Here is a 23,430-nt window from a genome sequence, read left to right as displayed (position 1 = left end):
TGATCGGACTTTGGTTTTTGGCTTACAAATACTGGTGTGCAAAAGTGGACTTTGACAGTGTTTAACATTCAGAGTAGTTTCAGATACAGACTTGAGTTTTGGAGGCAGAATTTGCGCTGGAAATCTGCAGCAAAGTACAATGACAGTAAGTCAAGTTTTACCAAATCGCATTTAGCTGTGGCAGAGAGATAAGCATTCTATAGATTTTGAGATCCGAGTCATGTCCTTTCTGTTGGTGACTCTCACTCAATGAACATTATGGAACTTCATGGTCTAATAGAAACAGAAAAGTGATTAAAAATGTGAAAAGTTAATGCTTCACACTAGAATACACCTTTACCAGAAATATTCACCAATCTCCTGTTATAAGTATTAATTACGGTAATAGTTATAAGTATAACTATTTTGTTAAGGGAGGGAAACTGTTGTAGCCCCTAATTCCTTGTGTAAAAGGAGAGGTAATTGAGCATACACACTGCGGCTCCATTCATTGTCTTTAAGACTCCTAAAGATAGCCAAGTACATCAGCACCATCAGGTCTAAGAGGCCTACGAAATAATATATGCAGTGTGGATTGAGTAATCTGCTGAAAGGTCATCTTCAGTGAATCAGGTGAAAATGTGTTTTCTTGTAACTCAATACTGTTAAAATTACCAAGCTACAGATTTAAAATATGTAACATTTATTTTTACCTTTCAAGGCTTTTACACAAAGTTACTCGGTTCAGCCTTTGCCGATCAGTATAAAATCTGAAGATTTCGATGCCAAGGGTAAATTTTTATGTCCTTTCTGATTTCCTTTTTTGCACTGTAGATAAATTAATCATTATTTGTACTTGAAGGGGTGGTCCCATACATAAAATGCCCTTTATAAATATATATTTGTAACTTCTAACCACTTTTGTCATTTTCTTTATTTTAAAATACCCTACTCTTCTCCCTATACAGCTAATCCCTGTATGTGCTTTTTTAAATCTTTATTTCCAATGATTTTTTGTTTGAAGGGGGCTCAAATGAGACATCATCAGGAGGCTGGGGCTGCACTAATTTTTCCCTTCTGTCACCCTGCCTGGAATAAAATGTCACCAGGGGACATCACTGTGGTCACTTACCACAGCTTCTTTCAGGGCCGCCCTCTGCTGATGTCTGCAGTCAGTGCCACTGAAAGCATGCAGGTGCTGCGCTCACCTTTCCCACAGCTTCTGTCACAGCTGGCCTGCAGCTTGTTTCTCTGCCACAGGATATTATCAAGGGGAGGTGATAGAAGCAGGGTGAGTGACCCTGTCCCTGATAAAGATTCGTTTTAAGGCAGTGATAGAATCTGTGGGGCAGCGCTGCTGTCATTCACCTTGCTTTTTCATTGCCCTTCAACGAATAATCATCAGGGAACGGCGCAGTTGTCACCCTGCTTCTATTCTTAAATCACTGCACCATGATGGCATCCGGTTTCAGAGAAAAGAGCTGTGGAACAGTGCTAATCTGTCCCGCAGCTTCTATCAGCGCTGTTGATTTGGATTATCAAAAGTGGGGTTGTGATGAAAGAAGTTGTGGAAAGTGACCACAGCACCGCTGCGACAATGTCTTATTTCGGGAGGAGTGATTGAAGCTGCTTTCAAGTGACTGCATGTTATTCTAAAATACCTCTCTGTCATATAAGGTGTATACTTGTGTTCTAAAAAGCATATGATATGTGGGGCGCTATTGTAGACTGGAGTCACGCTTTTGATCTTATATATTAAAAGCTTAAATAATGTATTTATCTACAAAGATTCACTATTTTGTAAGCCTTTTTTTTACATATAATTAAGAACTTCCATCAAACACTTGTTTGCTTGCCACATATAACTATTTTTTTTACTTATTATTTTTATCATAAAGATGGAGTAACTGAAAATAATGATACGCTCAAGAGTGATCTTGCTCAAGCCAAAGAGGATCTAACACTTGTTTTGAGGAAAATGAGAGAGTATCAGGTAATAAATAACCATTTAATGACAGACTTCATAGTCACTGGAGGTTAGAAAATGGATAGTTATATAATTAGTACAGTTTATCCAACGGACATTTACACAAATACCGAATAGAGATATTCCCAGAACCCTGTGTGTACCACTAATGTCAGACAAGGAGCACTTCCTCTTAATCAATTTTGATGCTATGTCATCTGTTGACTGATCACTCGTAGGACTTGAGACACTTGCTATATTCTTCTCACCTTATTCAACAGGAAAATAAAAAAGCGGTAGTACGTGGCACTTTTTATGCCTCCTCCATTCACATCAGTTTAGCTGCTTGCACTAGTACCTGTTTAAATATTTGGGGAATAAAAATGCACTAGGCAGGACTTTATGGATTTTTTTTATTGAAAACGCCTATTTAGGAAATATAACACAAAGATATAAACATAAAATCAAAAATGGTATGTACATTATATACTGTATACTTTATATACTTTGTGAGTGCTGTATGAGTGAACATCAAACTGTTTGAGGGGCTGCGTGGGGACATCATACTGTTTGAGTGGTCATTGTATTGCTTAGGAGGCTTTTTGAGGACACCGTATTGTGTGGGGAGCTGTGTCGGGACACCGTACTCTGGGGAGCTGTGTCGGGGCACCATACTGTGTGGGGAGCTGTGTCGGGATACCATATTGTGTTGGGAGCTGTGTCGGGACACCATGCTGTATGGGGAGCTGTGTCGGGACACCATGCTGTGTGGGGAGCTGTGTCGGGACACCATACTGTGTGGGGAACTGTGCCAGGACGCCATACTGTGTGGGGAACTCTGTTAGGACACCATACTGTGTGGGGAACTGTGTCGGGAAACCATGCTGTGTGGGAAGCTGTGTCGGGGCACCATACTGTGTGGGAAGCTGTGTCGGGGCACCATACTGTGTGGGGAGCTGTGTCGGGGCACCATTCTGTGTGGGGAGCTGTGTCGGGGCACCATGCTGTGTGGGGAGCTGTGTTGGGGCACCATACTGTGTGAGGAGCTGTGGTTGGGCACTATACTGTGTGGGAAGCTGTGATGGGACACCATGCTGTGTGGGGAGCTGTGTCGGGAGACCATACTGTGTGGGGAGCTGTGTCGGAACACCATACTATGTGGGGAGCTGTGTTGGGGCAACATACTGTGTGGGGAGCTGTGTTGGGGAACCATACTGTGTGGGGAGCTGTGTTGGGGCACTATGCTGTGTGGGGAGCTGTGTTGGGGCACCATAATGTATTGGGAGCTGTGTCGGGGCACCATACTGTGTGGGGAGCTGTGTCGGGACACCATGCTGTGTGGGGAGCTGTGTCGGGACACCATGCTGTGTGGGGAGCTGTGTCGGGGCACCATACTGTGTGGGGAGCTGTGTCGGGGCACCATACTGTGTGGGGAGCTGTGTCGGGGGACATTATACTGTTTGAGGGACTGGGAAAGCATCATATTGTGTTGTGAAGTTTTGATTAAGGTACAAGGGCGGATTTAAAGGAGCAGACAAAATTACATAGTTACATAGTTACATAGTTATTAAGGTTGAAGGAAGACTGTAAGTCCATCTAGTTCAACCCATAGCCTAACCTAATATGCCCTAACATGTTGATCCAGGGGAAGGCAAAAAAAACCCATGTGGCAAAGAGTAACTCCACCATGGGGAAAAAAATTCCTTCCCGACTCCACATACGGCAATCAGACTAGTTCCCTGGATCAACGCCTTAACAAGGAATCTAGTGTATATACCCTGTAACATTATACTTTTCCAGAAAGGTATCCAGTCCCCTCTTAAATTTAATTAATGAATCACTCATTACAACATCATACGGCAGAGAGTTCCATAGTCTCACTGCTCTTACAGTAAAGAATCCGCGTCTGTTATTATGCTTAAACCTTCTTTCCTCCAGACGTAGAGGATGCCCCCTTGTCCCTGTCTCAGGTCTATGATTAAAAAGATCATCAGAAAGGTCTTTGTACTGTCCCCTCATATATTTATACATTAACATAAGATCACCCCTTAGTCTTTGTTTTTCCAAACTAAATAGCCCCAAGTGTAATAACCTATCTTGGAATTGCAGACCCCTCAGTCCTCTAATATCCTTGGTCGCTCTTCTCTGCACCCGCTCCAGTTCAGCTATGTCTTTCTTATACACCGGAGACCAGAACTGTGCACAGTATTCTAAGTGTGGTCGAACTAGTGACTTGTATAGAGGTAAAATTATGTTCTCCTCATGAGCATCTATGCCTCTTTTAATACATCCCATTATTTTATTTGCCTTTGTAGCAGCTGCCTGACACTGGCCACTGAATATGAGTTTGTCATCCACCCATACACCCAGGTCTTTTTCATTGACGGTTTTGCCCAGAGTTTTAGAATTAAGCACATAGTTATACATCTTATTACTTCTACCCAAGTGCATGACCTTACATTTATCCCCATTAAAGCTCATTTGCCATTTATCAGCCCAAGCTTCTAGTTTACATAAATCATCCTGTAATATAAAATTGTCCTCCCCTGTATTGATTACCCTGCAGAGTTTAGTGTCATCTGCAAATATTGAAATTCTACTCTGAATGCCCCCTACAAGGTCATTAATAAATATGTTAAAAAGAAGAGGGCCCAATACTGACCCCTGTGGTACCCCACTGCTAACCGTGACCCAGTCCGAGTGTGCTCCATTAATAACCACCCTTTGTTTCCTATCCCTGAGCCAGCTCTCAACCCACTTACACATATTTTCCCCTATCCCCATTACTCTCATTTTATGTAACAACCTTTTGTGTGGCACCGTATCAAAAGCTTTGGAAAAGTCCATATATACTACGTCCACTGGGTTCCCTTGGTCCAGTCCGGAACTTACCTCTTCATAGAAGCTGATCAAATTAGTCTGACATGAACGGTCCCTAGTAAACCCGTGCTGATACTGGGTCATGAGGTTATTCCTCTTCAGATACTCCAGCATAGCATCCCTTAGAATGCCCTCCAGGATTTTACCCACAGTAGAGGTTAAACTTACTGGCCTATAATTACCGAGTTCAGTTTTTGCCCCTTTTTTGAATATTGGCACCACATTTGCTATACGCCAGTCCTGTGGTACAGACCCTGTTATTATGGAGTCTTTAAAGATTAAAAATAATGGTCTATCAATGACTGTACTTAGTTCCTGCAGTACTCGGGGGTGTATCCCATCCGGGCCCGGAGATTTGTCAATTTTAGTTATTTTTAGACGCCGCTGTACTTCCTGCTGGGTTAAGCAGGTGACATTTAATGGGGAATTTTTATCACTAGTCATTTTGTCTGCCATGGGATTTTCTTTTGTAAATACTGATGAAAAAAAGTCATTTAGCATATTGGCTTTTTCCTCATCCTCATCCACCATTTCACCCAGACTATTTTTAAGGGGGCCAACACTGTCATTTTTTAGTTTCTTACTATTTATATAGTTAAAGAATATTTTGGGATTATTTTTACTCTCTCTGGCAATGAGTCTCTCTGTCTCAATCTTTGCTGCCTTGATTTGCTTTTTACAGAATGTATTTAATTTTCTGTATTTATTTAATGCCTCCTCACTACCTACTTCCTTTAATTCTCTAAATGCTTTCTTTTTGTCCCTTATTGCGCCCCTTACAGCTCTATTTAGCCATATTGGTTTCCTCCTATTTCTAGTATGTTTATTCCCATACGGTATATACTGTGCACAGGTCCTATCCAGGATGCTAATAAATGTCTCCCATTTTCTTTGTGTATTTTTGTGTCTCAGGATATCGTCCCAGTTAATTGCACCAAGATCCTCTCTCATCCGTTGGAAATTTGCCCTCCTGAAGTTTAGTGTCCTTGTCACCCCCCTACTACCCATCTTATTAAAGGTTACATGAAAACTTATTATTTTGTGATCACTATTCCCCAAGTGACCCCCAACCCTTATATTTGATATGCGGTCTGGCCTGTTGGTTAATATTAGGTCTAGCAGTGCCCCCCTCCTTGTTGGGTCCTGAACCAGTTGTGAAAGGTAATTGTCTCTCATAGTTGTCAAAAACCGATTACCTTTGCTGGAACTGCAGGTTTCTGTTCCCCAATCTATTTCAGGGTAGTTGAAGTCCCCCATAATAATGACTTCTCCTTGAGTCGCAGCTTCATCTATTTGCTTTACGAGGATATTCTCCATTGCTTCCATTAGTTTTGGAGATTTATAACAAACCCCTATCAGTAATTTATTATTTTTTCCCCCTCCCCTTATCTCCACCCACAGAGACTCTACATTTTCATTAGATTCACCTATATTATCACGCAGGATGGGTTTTAAGGTCGATTTTACATACAGACACACCCCACCCCCTCGCTTATCTGTACGGTCATTTCTGAAAAGGCTATTGCCCTGCAAGTTAACAGCCCAGTCATGGCTCTCATCCAGCCACGTCTCAGATATCCCCACCATGTCATAATTATGCTCCAACAACATTAGTTCTAATTCATCCATTTTGTTGGCGAGGCTTCTGGCATTAGTATACATGCACTTGATGTTACTCTCTGTACCTCTATTCTTTCTTAAATTACTAACTGTTCTAACCCCACCCCCCATGCCACCGCCACCCCCAACTTCCTTATTTGTGCCCAGGTCTCTATCTGCACTATCTTCCCCTCCTATAAAATGAATACCCTCCCCCCCAATCCCTAGTTTAAACACTCCTCCAACCTTCTAACCATTTTCTCCCCCAGCACAGCTGCACCTTCCCCATTGAGGTGCAGCCCGTCCCTAGCGTAGAGCCTGTAGCCAACTGAGAAGTCGGCCCAGTTCTGCAGGAACCCAAACCCCTCCTTCCTACACCAATTCTTGAGCCACTTATTAACCTCCCTAATCTCCCGTTGCCTCTCTGGCGTGGCACGTGGTACAGGCAGTATTTCGGAAAATACCACGTTGGAGGTCCTTGCTTTCAGCTTGCAGCCTAATTCCCTGAAATCATCTTTAAGGACCTTCCACCTACCTCTAACTTTGTCATTTGTGCCAATGTGCACCATGACCGCTGGGTCCTCACCAGCCCCTCCCAGTAATCTGTCCACCCGATCAGCGATGTGTCGGACTCGAGCGCCAGGTAGGCAGCACACCGTCCGACGATCCCTGTCTTTGTGACAGATTGCCCTATCTGTTCCCCTAATAATTGAGTCCCCCACTACCAGCACCTGTCTGGCCTGCCCTGCTCTCCTTTTTCCCTCCTTACTGGAGCAGTCACTCCTCCGGCTTTCAGAGGACATGCCTGGCTGCAGCAGTGCTACGGCACCCCCCTCATCTGCCAACTTAGCAAACTTATTGGGGTGTGCCAGATCAGGACTAGCCTCCCTGGCACTCTTCCCTCTACCCCGCCTTCTATCTGTCACCCAGCTAACTGCCACACTGTCCTGCAGCTCCATCCTACCATCCCCCTCCTCATCTATCCCATTGAGCGTCTGCTCTGTGAGCAGAAGACTCCTCTCCATATTGTCTATGGATCTCAGTGTTGCCAGCTGCACATTTAGATCCAGTATCTGGGTTTCCAAATGCACAATGTGCTCACATCTCGCACAGCAGTATGCACCCTCGACCGGCTGGTCAAGGACTGCATACATGTGGCAAGATGTACCCTGGATGGCATTAACAATTGTGGAGCACATTTCCTAATGGGGATTGCACCACACAGAAACGTTAATTAAAAATAAATACAAAGTATTAATTAAACCAAAAAAAAAACCAGAAGCAATTCCTCCCTTGGAAACTCCCTGATTCCAAAGTCACTGAATCACAAGTCACACACTTACCGCCGTTCACACTTACGCTCAGGTCACACTCAGCTCGCTCACACTCGCTGTGCTGAAGATTTATAGATTTTTTTTTTTTTTTTTTGCTTTTTTGTAAACTTAATAAAAAGCAGTAAATTGTATGGCTTTAGATTGTTTTTCCACTAAGTATACATGCTACATTAAGCCCTATCATAAGAAGTATTAGAAGACAAGCTAGTCAACATACTTAATTCTGCTCAATATTAAATGATAAAGATTAATATATCACAACGAGCAGACTTCAGTTTGTCCCTCAACATCAGTTGCGGTCTCATGTGGCCTCTTAAAAAAATGAATTGCCCACCTCTGCCTTAGATAGGCAGTAGAGCATCTCTTGGATTCACAAGGATATGTAGTCTCTAAAGGCAGGAAACTGTCCAGTGATGTTGTTGGAATCATATTTGCTCACACTGATGTATAGAACACGGTATACCAAATTAGCAATAATGTAATGGTTTGTACCATTTTACAACCTCCATTGCATCTGAGATGAAAAATGATTGTGATAAATCATGCTTTTAATCTCTTAATGCCCGGTGGTGTATATTTTTGTCACTAGTCGTGTGAGAGGTGTATGGAGCGGCCTCAGCGGCTGTGTTATACATCCAGCATCTGTCTGGACTAGCAGCGACTGGAGGTAGCTTTGACCACTGTTTTGTAACCAATTAAATGTCGCTGTCAATCACTGACAGAAACATCTAAATGTCCCGCTTTCTGGTTCACACGTGCCCCAGCTCTCATCTGCCCTGCCATAATTCAATTGTTGAGAGCCATTAGGTTGCCACAGCTGAAAATTTACATCACTTCCTTTTCCCAGTTCAAAAATAAAGAAATTAAATAATTTTAAAAATAAACATATTTAGTATTAATGTGTCTGTAAAAGTCCGACCTACTAAATATGACATTATGTTTACCATAAATTTATACCCTGAAAAGAATCATAACTGACAATTTTCAGTCTCTGAAAACATTGGATGTATCATTAAATGATATTAATAAAAACTACAAGTGAGAGCATAAAAACGAGCTCTCACGTAGGTCCAATGATGAAAAATTACAGCAAGTTTGAGTCTCAGAAAATGGTGGCAAAGTTTTATTTTTTAACCCCTTAACGACCACCGATACGCCTTTTACCGGCAGTAGTTAAGGGTACTTAAACCACGGCGCTGAAGGAAAAAGTGTATAGCACCCCCCAGAGTCGTATTTTCTCTGGGGTCTTGGCTGAAGGGGGTAGCCGAGACCCCATAAAACATGATTCGGGTCGGTTTTTACAGACGAGTTGTGATTGCCGATATTAACCTTATACTGGAGACCACAAAAAAAGTATCTGATGTGCCATTTAATTTCTCTGTTCTCCGATGTGATCGCACATCAAAGGACAGAGAAATAGGGTCCCAGATCCCCCCCGATACCTCCCGGTGCTCCTCGGCCCTCCTGCTTCCCTTCATGGGCACCACCATCTTTTTCCGGGAAGAAAATGGCGGGCGCATGCGTTGTGCGCCCGCCGAGATCTGCCGGCCGACCAGCACCCGGCAACAATAGGAATTTTTTTTTCCTATTGGTTAATTTTGGTCACTGTGATATACCCTATCACAGTGATCAAAATAAAAAAATAAAAAATAACCCCCCCTTATCACCCCCTGATGGTCAGCGGAGAATGGTCTGTGCTGGCCCCAGTGTATGGCAATGCATTGATGGTCAGCGGAGAATGGTCTACGCTGTCCCCAGTGTATGGCAAAGCATTGATGGTCACTGGAGAATGGTCTACACTGGTCCCAGTGTATGGCAATGCATTGATGGTCAGCGGAGAATGGTCTGTGCTAGCCTCAGTGTATGGCAATGCATTGATGATCAGCAGAGAATGATCTATGCTGGCCCAGTGTATGGCAATGCATTGATGGTCAGCGGAGAATGATGTTAGCTGGCCCCAGTGTATTGTAATGCATTGATGGTCAGCAGAGAATGGTCTACGCTGGTCCCAGTGTATGGCAATGTATTGATGGTCAGCGGAGAATGGTCTACACTGGTCCCAGTGTATGGCAATGCATTGATTGTCAGCGGATAATGGTCTACGCTGGTCCCAGTGTATGGCAATCTTTACTGCATGAGAAGTAGCCCTGGAGCTGAAACTAGTGCACAAAGCGAAATGACAAATGTGTACAAGAACATTTGCAAGTGCTTGGAAACTGATTATATCAGCAGAGAGGCCATAGAACAATCCTCTTATTTTCCCAACAGCTTGAAGTTTCTGCTCTACAGTCGATTATTATGAAGCAGAATGAGCAGTTACGTGAACAAGCAGCAGACATTGATGCTCTCACGAGAAACATTCAGATTAAAGAAGAATTGATTAAGGTAACTTATATTTTTTCATAGCAATGAATGACGTGGAAAACTCTCTGAATAAATGATCATCTGTGAAATATGGAGATATGGCAAATCATGTGTTACGACCCACCCATCAGTACTGTCCATTAAAGTACAGGTTTCCTGGACATGTAGGGCATGGACGTTGGGAGAAGTCTTTACTATAAAGGGTGGCATGGCTTGCTATAGTGAATTAGTAGCAAATTATCTTCTAGTCACAGTAAATTACTAACTTGATTTCATTACAGTCTCAAATATTATTATTATTATTTATTTATATAGCACCATTGATTCCATGGTGCTGTACATGAGAAGGGGTTACATACAAGTTACAGATATCACTTACAGTAGACAAACTTACAATGACAGACTGATACAGAGGGGCGAGGACCCTGCCCTTGCGGGCTTACATTCTGCAGGATTATGGGGAAGGAGACAGTAGGTTGGGGGTTGCAGGAGCTCCGTTGTTGGTGAGGCGGTAGCTTCGGTAGTGATGAGGAGGCAGCGGGGTCAGTGCAGGCTGTAGGCTTTCCTGAAGAGATGTGTTTTCAGGCTCCGTCTGAAGGATCCGAATGTGGTGGATAACCGGACGTGTTGGGGCAGAGAATTCCAGAGGATGGGGGATATTCGGGAGAAGTCTTGGAGGCGATTGGATGAGGAGCGAGTAAGTGTGGAGGAGAGAAGGAGGTCTTGGGAGGACCGGAGATTACGTGAGGGAAGATATCTGGAGATTAGTTCAGAGATATATGGAGGAGACAGGTTATGTATGGCCTTGTAGGTCAGTATTAGTAATTTGAAATGGATACGCTGAGGGAATGGGAGCCAGTGAAGAGATTTGCAGAGGGGGGAAGCGGAGGAGTAGCGAGGAGAGAGATGGATTAGTCAGGCAGCAGAGTTAAGGATGGACTGGAGACGTGCAAGGGTGTTAGCAGGGAGGCCGCAGAAAAGGATGTTGCAGTAGTCAAGGCGGGAGATGATGAGGGCATGCACAAGCATTTTAGTAGATTGAAGGTTGAGGAAAGGACGGATTCTGGAGATATTTTTGAGCTGGAGGCGACAGGAGGTGGAAAGAGCTTGGATGTGCGGTTTGAAGGACAGGGCAGAGTCGAAGGTTATTCCGAGGCAGCGGACTTCCGGTACGGGGGAAAGCATGATGTCATTGATTGCGATAGATAGGTCAGGTAAGGAAGATCTGTGGGATGGAGGAAAGATGATGAGTTCAGATTTGTCCACATTGAGTTTGAGGAAGCGAGAGGAGAAGAAGGAGGATATGGCTGATAGGCACTCTGGGATTCTGGACAGCAGAGCGGTGACGTCTGGGCCAGAGAGGTAGATCTGAGTGTCATGAGGATAGAGGTGGTACTGGAATCCATGGGACTTAATGAGTTGTCCCAAGCCAAGTGTATAGATTGAGAAGAGTAGGGGTCCTAGAACAGAGCCTTGGGGGACTCCAACAGAGAGAGGGTGGGATGTGGAGGTAGTGTGGGAGTGGGAGACGCTGAAAGTGCGGTTGGAAAGGTACGAGGCGATCCAGGATAGGGCGAGGTCTTTGATGCCAAAGGACGAGAGGATCTGTAGTAGGAGGCAGTGGTCAACTGTGTCAAAAGCAGAGGACAGGTCTAGAAGGAGGAGTACAGAGTATTGTCCAGTAGCTTTGGCGGTAAGTAGGTCGTTAGTAATTTTGGTCAGGGCAGTCTCAGTTGAGTGATATACAAAATATATTTGTATATGTTATAAAATGGCCATTCCCTTTAATTAAAAAAAATGTTTAGAAAACCAAGAGGTTCTTTAATACATAGTGGTCAGGAAGGCTGAATGTGCAGTTTATGTTACACACCAAAATAAGAACAAAAAGTTTAAAGTGAGGTAACAATGCATAAAAGCTTGCCTTTACTTATATTCTTACCACAGGATCTGCAAGTCAAGCTGGTTGATCCAGAAGACATACCGACCGTGGAACTTTTAACCCAGCAGATTTTCACCTTAAAGGAGACTATAGTGTCATTGAATTTGACCAGCCAGGGTCATTTAAGACATACTCAAAAGGTATTTTGGAAGCATTTTTTATATTTTTAATGTTTTAGAGAATTATTCTTAAAGGAAACCTCTTACTAGATTCATGCTGCCCAAACCACGGTCTGCATGAATCCGAGCCTGACAATGCAATTGCAGCAAGGTATATTTCATGCTGCGATGTTTCATTGATAAGTAGTTTAAAAGGCATGTGATTGACAGGTCTCTCCCTATGTACACACATGTGGGAACCTGTCAATCAACTAGAGAGGGGCAGAAATAAGCCATCTGGGGGCTGTGCCCTACTAGTCATGACTCTACCTATAGTCCGCGCCCGGCTTTTCAGACTGTTTATTCTGAAATGCCACATCAGTTTAGGGAACGGCATTCATGACTGTAAGCATGCGGCCGGGCTCGGATTCATGATGCCCTTAGTCAGGCAGCAAGAATCTGCTGACAAGCCTATATTTTGTTGTCACTAGATATGTACAGTAAGCAATCACGAGACATAAGAGACTCCAGTTATTAAATATCCTGGATTACTAGTTCATTATGAAGCAGTGTATATGACTTGTACAATTTTCTGCTGTAGACATTTTTTCCATTTCAGCAGTTGCCTTCAGGTTACAATGGCCTCAGGTTACAGTATTTCCAAAAGCATTGTAACCTAAAACCATATTAATGCCACAGACTCCTCATCTGCTGCACATGATTCACTAAAGGTGCAGCATTCCACTCTGCCATCTTACGGGAAAAACTATTATGAGGGTGACTCAAAAGTAATCCACGCTCTGGCTGTACAGTTTTTTGATCAACTTTGAGAAATGACAAATATGTAATTTTCTACACAATCTCCCTCCCTTTCTGTTAACATGCTTTCGTATTCCCTCATTAAAAATACTTTAGTCATTCACCAAGAAACAGCTGAACGCACCACCAGGACATCCACTTGCCGAACACGCCGACTTACAGCTGGAGCTGGCCACTCGATCTTGGGTTCTTAGCCAAAAAAGCATACAGGCACATCTCACGAACAAAAAGAAAGTGGCAGCGCTCACCGATCTTCTTAAAACAAGTAAATCTAATCAGTGACCCGTAGAAGCGCCAGATTGGCCCGAAACGGCCGTCGTTTGGACCTAACACTCTGTTGTATGTACACCCCCGAGCCGTGAAGATTTTAATTGAATAAAGATTTACCTGTTTTAAGAAGATTGGTGAGTGCTGCCACTTTCTCTTTGTTCGTGAAAAATACTTTAGGCTGAGCTGTGAGCCACCAGCGCACTGCTGTCGTCACCTCTTCATTTGGACAGCACTGTGTGGACGTGTGTTGTCATGCAACAACACCTTTCGTGAACCCCTCTATCCATTCATACACATGTCTTCACAACAAAACACTTTCTCTATACTATGCACAAAGTTTTCAATAAATATCAGCACCAGACCCACCTTCAGATCACAACAAACGACACCCTGCATTCTCATCTCTCGCGCACATCACAGAAAGCGCTGATAAGAAAGTCCGAACAGTAAAATTTTAATGTAACTGGAGTGCGAAAATGATTCACCCTGATGTATTGAAGTGCATGCACTGATTGTCTACCTAGTGGCACAATGGTAGAAAACTACGTGTCTGTTGAAAAGGGCAAACATTGTCCCCGTTTAAATTAGCAGTATTTCATCCCGTTAGTCTGTTTCCTGTATAGCCTGGGATCTTTATTTATATTCTATGTACACACCCGCTAGTCCTTCACTCCACTGGACCCTCACAGTATATAAAAATACTTATTATGTAGAAGCGACCAAGTGAGCAGCTCAAATAGAAGACAACACACAGCTGCCTCCTTGGCCGGTGCCCTGGTTGCTAAGCAAGTGGCCAGTAGTGTGACTGCAAATATCATATATATCCTGATCCTTACACTACCCTATCTCTTGGATCCACACTTATAAGCAAAGCCACAAGCAGTAGCTGACCCTCAGTATAGGTACATAGAGACTCATGCATAGCTAGCATATATTGTGCACCCCTCCAGAAACATCTGCAGGATACGCATACCACAGACCTACGTGCAAATGGGAAATTTTCAGCTTGCTTAGGCCTCTTTCACACTAGCGTCGTGCGACGTACGTCGCAATCCGTCATTTGGGCAAAGAACGGATCCTGCAAATGTGCTCGCAGGATGCGTTTTTTTGCCCATTGACTTGTATTGTATTCATACGTCGCGTCCGTCGTGCACTGGATCCACCGTGTTTTGGCGGACTGTCGGCACGAAAAAACGTTCAAGTGAACGTTTTTTCGTACATCTGATCCGCCATTTCCGACCGCGCATGCGTGGCCGGAACTCCGCCCCCTCCTCCCCAGACTTTAGAATGAGCACGTTGTGCGTAATTTTCACAACATGCCTCAGTACGTCAGGCCGACGGTTTGCGAAGGCCCCGTACCGACGCAAATATGAAAGAAGCCTTAACTGTTCACAATCACAGTAATTGTAAACAAGGGTGCCCAACCTTTTACATGCCACTGTTCTCAGTGAAAGGGACTTGAAGACCACAGCCCCTTTTGTTTTTACATACATAAAGTTATATTTTCAGCCAGTAGCTATTTCCCATTTGCACGTAGGTCTGTGATTTGTGCATCCTGCAGATGTTTCTGGAGGGGTGCAACAATATATGCTAGCTATGCTTGAGTCTCTATACAGTATGTACCTATACTAAGGGTGCCCAAACTTCTTTTACATTCCACTGTACGTCTATGTATAGGCTATCACACACTGACACCTGGAATATATATACAGTATGTAGACATGTACAGTCTGCTGAAATGTAATTATAGTGTACTTACCCACTCACAAAATACATACATTTTAGAAAGGTTTCTGAAGTAAGTGCTGTTTTACTTGGGGAACCACTGTGGTTATACAGGTCTTTTTCACAATGCTTTTTTTGAAGAGAATCCTTAGTCCTATATTAATGCGAGTTAAATAGAAATGATTATTTAGCTACCAACTGAAAAGCCACATGAACGGTGAGTTACCGTATATACTCGAGTATAAGCCAACCCGAGTATAAGCCGAGACTCCTAATTTTGCCACCAAAAACTGGGAAAACTTAATGACTCGAGTATAAGCCGAGTATTACTCTGTATGTAACCCCTTTCTCATGTACAGCACCATGGAATTAATGGTGCTATATAAATTAATAATAATAATAATAATAATAATAAGCCCAGGGTGGGAAATGCAACAGGTACTAGTAAATTTCAAAAATAAAAATAGATACCAATAAAAGTAAAATTAATTGAGACATCAGTAAGTTAAGTGTTTTTGAATATCCATATTGAATCAGGAACCCCATATAATGCTCCATACAGTTCATGATGGGCCCCATAAGATGCTCCATCCAAAATACGCCCCATATAATGCTCCATAAAGTTTGATGGGCCCCATAAGATGCTTCATACAAAAAATATGCCCCATATAATGCTGCACAAAGGTTAATAATGGCCCCATAAGATGCTCCATAGAAAATACGCCTCATATAATGTTCCATAAAGTTTATGATGGGCCCCATAAGATGCTTCATACAAAGTATGCCCCATATAATGCTGCACAAAGGTTGATTATGGCCCCATAAGATGCTCCATAGAAACATTTGCCCCATATAATGCTGCACAAAGGTTGATTGTGGCCCCATAAGATACTCCATAGAAAATGTGCCCCATATAATGCTGCACAAAGGTTGATTATGGCCCCATAAGATGCTCCATAGAAACATTTGCCCCATATAATGCTGCACAAAGGTTGATTATGGCCCCATAAGATGCTCCATAGATACATTTACCCCATATAATGCTGCATAAAGGTTGATTATGGCCCCATAAGAAGCTCCATAGAAACATTTGCCCCATATGCTGCTGCTGCGATTAAAAAAAAAATGACATGCTCACCTCTTGTCCTGAGCAGGCAGGGACACCGGCACTTACGATAATCACCTGTCCCCGTTCCACCGCCGCGCACCGCTCCGTCTTCCATGTCCTCTGCAGTGACTGTTCACGCAGAGGGCGGCGCGCACACTAAACACGTCATCGTGCTTTCTGACCTGAACGTCACAGCCAGAGGACGCGGAAGACGGAGCCCGGTGGTGGAATGGGAACAGGTGAATATTGGAATGCTCACCCTCCCCCTTTATACTCGCCTGCTCCCGGCGTAGTCCCTGGCAGCTTCTCACTGACAGATGGTCTCCGGGCGCCAGCAGCTTCTTCCTATGTTCAGCGGTCACATTTTACCGCTCATTAAAGTAATGAATATGCGCTACACCCCTATGGGAATGGATTCGCATCCATATTCATTAATGAGCGGTACCACGTGACCGCTGAACACAGGAAGAGCTGCGGGAGAAGCAGGGACGTGCAGAGACGTGCCGGTAGCAGGTGAGTATGATTTGACAGCTGCCGCTTCCCCGCCGACCCCCTGGGACAATGACTCGAGTATAAGCCGAGAGGGGCACTTTCAGTCTAAAAAAATGGGCTGAAAATCTCGGCTTATACTCGAGTATATACGGTAATTCAATGTGTCATATAGTACTTAAATGTATAATAATGCAAAAGCGATAAAGAAAAGTTAAAATTGCAATGTCTAATCTGGTCTGTTGTTGTGTTCCTGTGGAGTATGAGTACGTAGCATTAACCCCTTACCGACATGCGCTGTACATGTACTACTCTTCTGGAGGTGCATTCCTGCAAATAGCAGTACATGTAGGGCCTCACCCTGAGCACCGCTTTGATTGGGTACTGGTGTCAGCTCTGTGTGAGAGCTGACACCCTGCAGCAAAGCCCAGGATCGATGCTAGCACCAATTGCGGGCATTTAACCCCTCTGATGCCACTGTCAGTAGTGACAGTGACATAGCGGATCATCGCACAGGGAATGGGTTCCCTGTGCACTTCCATCAGGACAACACGATGCAAATTAGTTTAATCGCTTTCGATTAGTCTTTCGCCCCTATACCCAGGTCAGACGACCGATTTGTACGTCAGGACTGCTGCGGACCTCCACCAGAGTTTCCTCTGGCTTCTTTCTGCCCGCGCATAGTTCACCATCTTTCAGGTCCTATCGCGCGCGCTCGTGCTCCACTTCCCCGACGGAACGGGATCCCACCTAGGCCGGGGGGCTGCGGCCTTCATCTTCATTGCTCCACAGGGTTTCGCTTCGAGCCCTCAGACTCGAACGCGCGTTAGACTCCTTGGTCCGTGTTTCAAGACGGGTCGGGTGGGTCGCCGACATCGCCGCGGACCCCTGGCGACCGGACCCCAGCCCCCTCGGGGAGAGGAAGGCTGAGGCGGTGGGCCCTCCCAACTCGGCGGCGCGGTCAGGGTGCACTGAGGACAATCCGCCCTGGTTGAAAGCCGCCTTCCCCCGTAGCCGACTCCCGACCAACGGCTTCCCTCGCGGGAGGGATGCTGGCCAGGCAATGGAGGGACAGGGAGGGCGGAGCGATTCTGGAGGAGGTCGCGGAGGCAGTCGTCTCCCTTGGCCCCGGGCGACGGCGACTAATGCTGCCGAGAGGGGGATGTAACACCAAGAGGGCATGAGCCCCGCGCCCGAGAGCGCGGGCGCAACCGCCCGGCCACCTTCCTCCCCCCAGGCCTTCACAGCCAGCCCGGAGTCGGTCGCGCCGCGGAGGAAATGCACATCGGGGGCCGGAGCCGCTCGGGCCGCGTCTGCCCCCAGCACCCGCAGATCGGCGGCGCCCACCCTCCCGGAACCACGGAGGGAGGAGAGGGGAAGGCAGCCGCCAGGGTGGGAAGTAGCATGGGACCCGGGCCGGCCGACTCCGAACCCGCCTGGCTGAATCCTCCAGGCGGGCTGCACGGACCCCACCCGTTTACCTCTTAGCAGTTTCATGCCCTCTTGAACTCTATCTTCAAAGTTCTTTTCAACTTTCCATCACGGTACTTGTCTGCTATTGGTCTTGCGCCGGAATTTAGCCTTAGATGGAGTTCACCACCCGCTTTGAGCTCCATTCACAAACAACCCGACTCCGGGGAGACCAGGTCCCACCGCGCTAGGGGCCGCTACCGGCCTACCACCGTCCGCAGGCTGGGGCCACTATTAGAAGGACTCGGGCCCCTGAGCGACATCGGGGTGGTCCGGTCTCCCGTACGCCACATTTCCCGACACTCGCTGGGCGGACGGGGATTCGGCGCTGGGCTCTTCCCTCTTCACTCACATTTACTGAGGGAATCCTTGTTAGTTTATTTTCCTCCGCTTAGTAATATGCTTAAATTCAGCGGGTCACCACGTCTGATCTGAGGTCTTTAGTCAAGCTGCCAGGCGCCGCGTGCTGCCCATCCACACCGCTCGGAGGAGCGTGGGGGTTCTGCGCCCACCTTCGATTAGTTTTACCTTCTCGTCGCCGGAGGCAGCCCTGTGTCTCCACAGACAGCCTCGCGGCACGCTCCGGGGGAGTGACGGAGGGTAAACCCCATCAGGTAGGCCCAGGGCGGGTGGGTCTGGCCTTAGGGGGACGTAAGGGAGAACGGAGGAGAGAGCGTCAGGGCGTGGAGCCTCTGGCCTCCCTCGATATAACCCTTGCGACGGGACCACAGCCGCGCCATGGAGGTGATCGACGGAGGGGCGACCCTCAGACAGGCGTAGCCCCGGGGGTAACCCGGGGCCGCAAGGTGCGTTCGAAGTGTCGATGATCAATGTGTCCTGCAATTCACACTAATTCTCGCAGCTAGCTGCATTCTTCATCGACGTTCGAGCCTAGTGATCCACCGTTAAGTGTCGCACTTCTGGGTTTGGGACGCTCGGAGGCGCCCCTTTCACTTTCATGTCGACCGGCCGCAGAAGACTGGGTGCATCGGAGGGGTTTTCCATCTCGGCCCTGTTGCCCCGGGCGCTCGGCCTCCCCCATCCCTCCCTCCGGCGGGGAGGAGAACGAAGGCGGGCTTGAGTCTTCTCGACCTACCACCCAGACCCACATACCCCGGAGAGGGGGGGTGTATGAGCACGCGGGCGAATGGTACCCGGGACGCCCTTTCACGTGGGGGGTTCCCTCGGCGGGCAGCGGCAGGGCAAAATCGTCAACACGAGGCTAGGCGTCTTTCCGGACGACGGAGCGAGAGGGGCTCCCGGCGCCCTCCCGACATCGCCCGCCTGGCAGTAATCCTCGCGTGCCCTCGTCACCCCCTCCCTGCAGAGCGCGCCGGTGAAGCAGAAGGAGCCCCGCCACCACAGCCCCCGTCACAGTCGGCCTTCAGGGGAGGTGGGTGGTGGGCGGGGGGCCTCGGCTTCCAGCTTCGCGCCTCATCGGTTTTCTGTCGCCCGTTAATGATCCTTCTGCAGGTTCACCTACGGAAACCTTGTTACAGCTTTTATTTCCTCTAGATAGTCAAGTTCGATCATCTTCTCCGCTCTCCGCCAGGGTCTTAGCGGACCCCAGTGGGGCCGATCCAAGGACCTCACTAAACCATCCAATTGGTAGTAGCGATGGACGGTGTGTACAAAGGGCAGGGACTTAAACAACGCAAACTTTTGACCCGCACTTATTTAATTAGTTTAACCATTCTATTACTTGTATGCCAATAGTAATAGCTCAAAAGCCTCCAGGGGGTGACAGATTCCCTATAAGATGTGTCGCCTGTGGGACCCAAACTGTTTTGACTCTTCTATGCCAGTGAATTCAAATTTGTTTAATCTATGTAAATGCAGATTTTTCCTTTCCTTTCTTACTCTTTCATAGATATTTATGTTACTTGAAGAACTCGCTGCTAATAAAAGCCAACTTAATGAGGCATTACAAGCTGAAAAACGTCTCTACAGCTGCTTAGTACAATTCCACACAGAGACGGACAGGTAATTGGAATCTGATTTATAATATTTTATGATCATATCAAATAATTAGCAAATGGGTTTGTCTTTTCTTCTCCAAATTACATGGATAATCAAAAGTCAGATTGGAAAATTTTACATGAATGCCCAGATAAGTTGAGCTAGGCTGCAGATATAGTTTGGTTTTATATGACTTACGTGACATAGAACTGGGGTCAGCAGAACAAGAGCAGGCCTGAAGAATACCAGTTACCAGGAAACTCCGCTACTAAATATAAAATGGTGAAAGTAAAGAGGTAGTGTACAGGAGCAGGAAAACTTGGGCTGGGCTCTAACTATAACATTGTCCTGAAATGCATCACATTCCCTTTAAGGATATGTTCTCACATACTGTATATACATAAGGGATTTTCTGTCTTGATTTTTCAGATTGTCTAAATCTACTTCAATACATACTTTTTTGTGCTAGATTAAGCCAAATGTGGGTACATGGCTAGCAAGACAAAGTTTGTCACTGCCACTAACCCCATGTCTGTGTCCTTGCCTTAAAGAGGTCTTCTGGGCTGAAAAGAAAAGTCCCCTATATTCTCAGAACAAGTGGGCTGTCACGTGACCACGTGTATGAGATTTGCATATTTGCTGTCACAGTCCAACTTGTAGAGTCTCGGCCGCTTCTAACAAAGGAATATTAAGAGGAGCGCAAAAGAATCTAGTCGGCATGAGATCACAGGTAAGCAAATGGCATACATGCACTCATGTGACTGCCACTTAGGCTGGGAATACAGGGAGATGGTGCCCGTTTGCCCTCATGGGATAATACTTCATTTCCGAATTTAGAGTGGGTTTGTCTATTATGGCTCAGGTGCAAGATTGCATTTAATCCTATGTTGTTATATAGCTGCAAACCATAGGATAGGAGCCATTTATGCACGTTTATACATTTACAAGTATACTATATGCTTTTTCTTCCTTTATTATCATGACTATTATTATTTATTTACTGTATATAGCCCCATTAATTCCATGGTGCTGTACATGAGAAACGAGTTACATACAGAGTTATAGACATAATTTACAGTAAACAAATTTACAATGACAGACTGGTACAGAGGGGAGAAGACCCTGCCCTTGCGGACTTACATTCTATATTACAGGGGATATATTTGACTAGTAATTTAGGGGGACAATGTTCAGAATCCCTTCTGATTAGTAACATATTTCCATATTTCCCACATAGATTCATACACTGGAATCAGTGGGTCACCTTATTTACAATCTGTGACCAAATATACATCCTCATTGGATGTATGGATATTAATTTTAATAATGTTAATTTTTAGATATTGGAATAAAAGTTACATTTTAGTTACACATTTCTTTTTTATTTTTCTATATTGTATTCCTCTTTAATATTTGTTACCACTGCTAGGTAATAGCCCTACAGATTAATATTAGAATGTTTACTCTTGTAGAGAGTGATTGTCACATTTCTCATTGTAATAAAATATTGTATTTTCTTTGAAAGATCTTTTTCATTAAATGTCTATTTAGATTATTACATTAGTTTCATCTTTTTCATTACATGAATTAACCATTTCACAGTATATATAGGTTGTTATTTTGCAAAATTATGTTTCTCGTTCCTCTCGTTGGGGGACACAGAACCATAGTTTGCTGCCACCTGGAGGCTCACACTGTTATTGCATGTAAATTGGTGCTCTGGGGTCCTGCCCCTCTGGCTCTGCCTCTGCCTCTTCCTGTCTAAGGCGCAGCACAATTACATGGTGTGGAGTACCAAAGCACCTTGCTGTCTTTCTCCTCGTAGGATAGCAAGATCACCATGGGAACAGATTTATGTAATGTGGATTTGGTAGGCTGTTCAGTTTTGTGACACTGTTTAGTGGAGTCCTTTAATTTCTTTCTGTATTTTCTCTATAGGAAAGATAAATATCTTGGTACCGTGTTAGCCAGTAGATAGAAAAATATTTAGAATTGAGAGTCCTCAGTGGTTGATACCTTTTAATTGCTAACTGAAAAGATGGTAACAAATTGCAAGCTTTCGAGACTACTCAGGTCTCTTCATCAGGCACAGACTAAAGCAAATTCTGAAGAATCACATATTTATACACAGCACAGCACAGAACTGTCATTATGGGAGAGTGATAAGTGATAAACAGTTGTGCCCATAAATATTGGAAAGTTCCTAGATTAGGAGTGAATGTTTTGTTGTCCTCTGATTGGGGTCTGGTTCTGTTATGATGACCCAACATGGTCTGAAGTGCAAATTCCTTAATTGATGTAAAAAGACATAAATCCATGCGACACATTCATTACTGCACTGTATGTCAAAGGTCGCCATAAGTTTATACTTCCAGATTCTCCTGTCTCTCGGAGGTTTGAAGCTACCTTTCAATACAAGTAATTTCAGGTCCATGTTGCTATGATCAGGCATACAAAAATATTTGGCCGCAGGTAGATCCATTCTTTTTCTTTTATTGTATGCCTGTGAGAATTTATCCTTGTTCTCAGTTTTTGCCCTGACTTCCCAACATACAGACCCCCAGTTGGACATTTAGTACAAATAATTAAGTACACCACATTAGATTGGATGCAGCTGAAGGTTACCTACGATCTAGTAGTCCTGATGTGAATTGGGGATCTTTATCTTGTCCGTGGTCATTATAAATGGACAGGTTTTACATTTTTTCTGGTTGCAAGGAAAGGTTCCTGCAGCTGTTGGAGAGGACAGGGAGCTTCTGGCAATGATGCTTCTTACATTTGGGGGCTGCCTAAAACACAGTAATAAGGGGTCTGGAAAAATGGATTGTAAGCAGGCATCTTTTTGTAGTAAAGGTTGTAATTTCCGTGCAGCTCCCCTTAGCGCCTCCAGATTTGGATTGTAGGTGACTACTAGAGGCACCTGATTATTTTCTTCTTTAGCTTTGTAATTTAGCAGGTGATTCCTTGATATTCTGGTGGCTCTTGTGATCTGGTTTTGAATTGTTCTTGGATGGTAGCCCTGATTCAAAAAAGTCTTTCTGAGGTGACCAAGGTGTTCATCCCTATCCATGGGGTTGGAACATATACGACTGTATCTGATGGCTTGGCTGTAGACAATAGAGTTTTTTGTGTGTTTTGGATGGAAACTGTCCCATTTAAGGTATGTTGGATGGTCGATTGGCTTCTGATACAGGGATGTCTCTATTCTATTGTTCTGCAGCTTAATGATGGTGTCCAAAAGGTTAATTTCAGTACAGGAGTAGTTGAGTGTCAAGTTGATGGTGGGATGACATTGATTAAACTGTTCATGGAACATCTTTAGCTGTGACTCAGACTCCTTCCAGATGATTAAAATATCATCAATGTAGCGGTAGTAGGCCAGAGGCCTGATGGGACATAAGGACAAAAAGTTGCTTTCAAGTTTGGCCATG

General features: G+C 44.9%; 1 protein-coding gene and 1 non-coding gene across 3 annotated transcripts in view; one reads left to right on the top strand and one right to left on the bottom strand.

Moving 5' to 3' along the window:
* Positions 1-23,430, top strand: part of PDE4DIP (phosphodiesterase 4D interacting protein) — a 1,987,893-nt gene that overhangs the window by 234,317 nt on the left and 1,730,146 nt on the right. For both annotated transcript variants that reach the window (XM_077276217.1, XM_077276216.1), the window contains 5 exons: positions 701-770; positions 1,878-1,972; positions 10,027-10,143; positions 12,067-12,201; positions 19,911-20,023. In XM_077276217.1, coding sequence (XP_077132332.1) covers positions 701-770; positions 1,878-1,972; positions 10,027-10,143; positions 12,067-12,201; positions 19,911-20,023 — 530 coding nt within the window. The remainder of the gene's footprint in view (positions 1-700; positions 771-1,877; positions 1,973-10,026; positions 10,144-12,066; positions 12,202-19,910; positions 20,024-23,430) is intronic.
* LOC143788952 (5.8S ribosomal RNA) lies at positions 18,801-18,954 on the bottom strand. The gene has a single exon (XR_013218769.1). It is a non-coding gene; the product is annotated as a 5.8S ribosomal RNA (ribosomal RNA).

This window comes from Ranitomeya variabilis, chromosome 8, assembly GCF_051348905.1.
Source record: "Ranitomeya variabilis isolate aRanVar5 chromosome 8, aRanVar5.hap1, whole genome shotgun sequence".
Lineage (NCBI taxonomy): Eukaryota > Metazoa > Chordata > Amphibia > Anura > Dendrobatidae > Ranitomeya > Ranitomeya variabilis.
The sequence above is the reverse complement of the archived record's forward strand: the minus strand, read 5'-3'. Positions and strand labels throughout refer to the sequence as shown.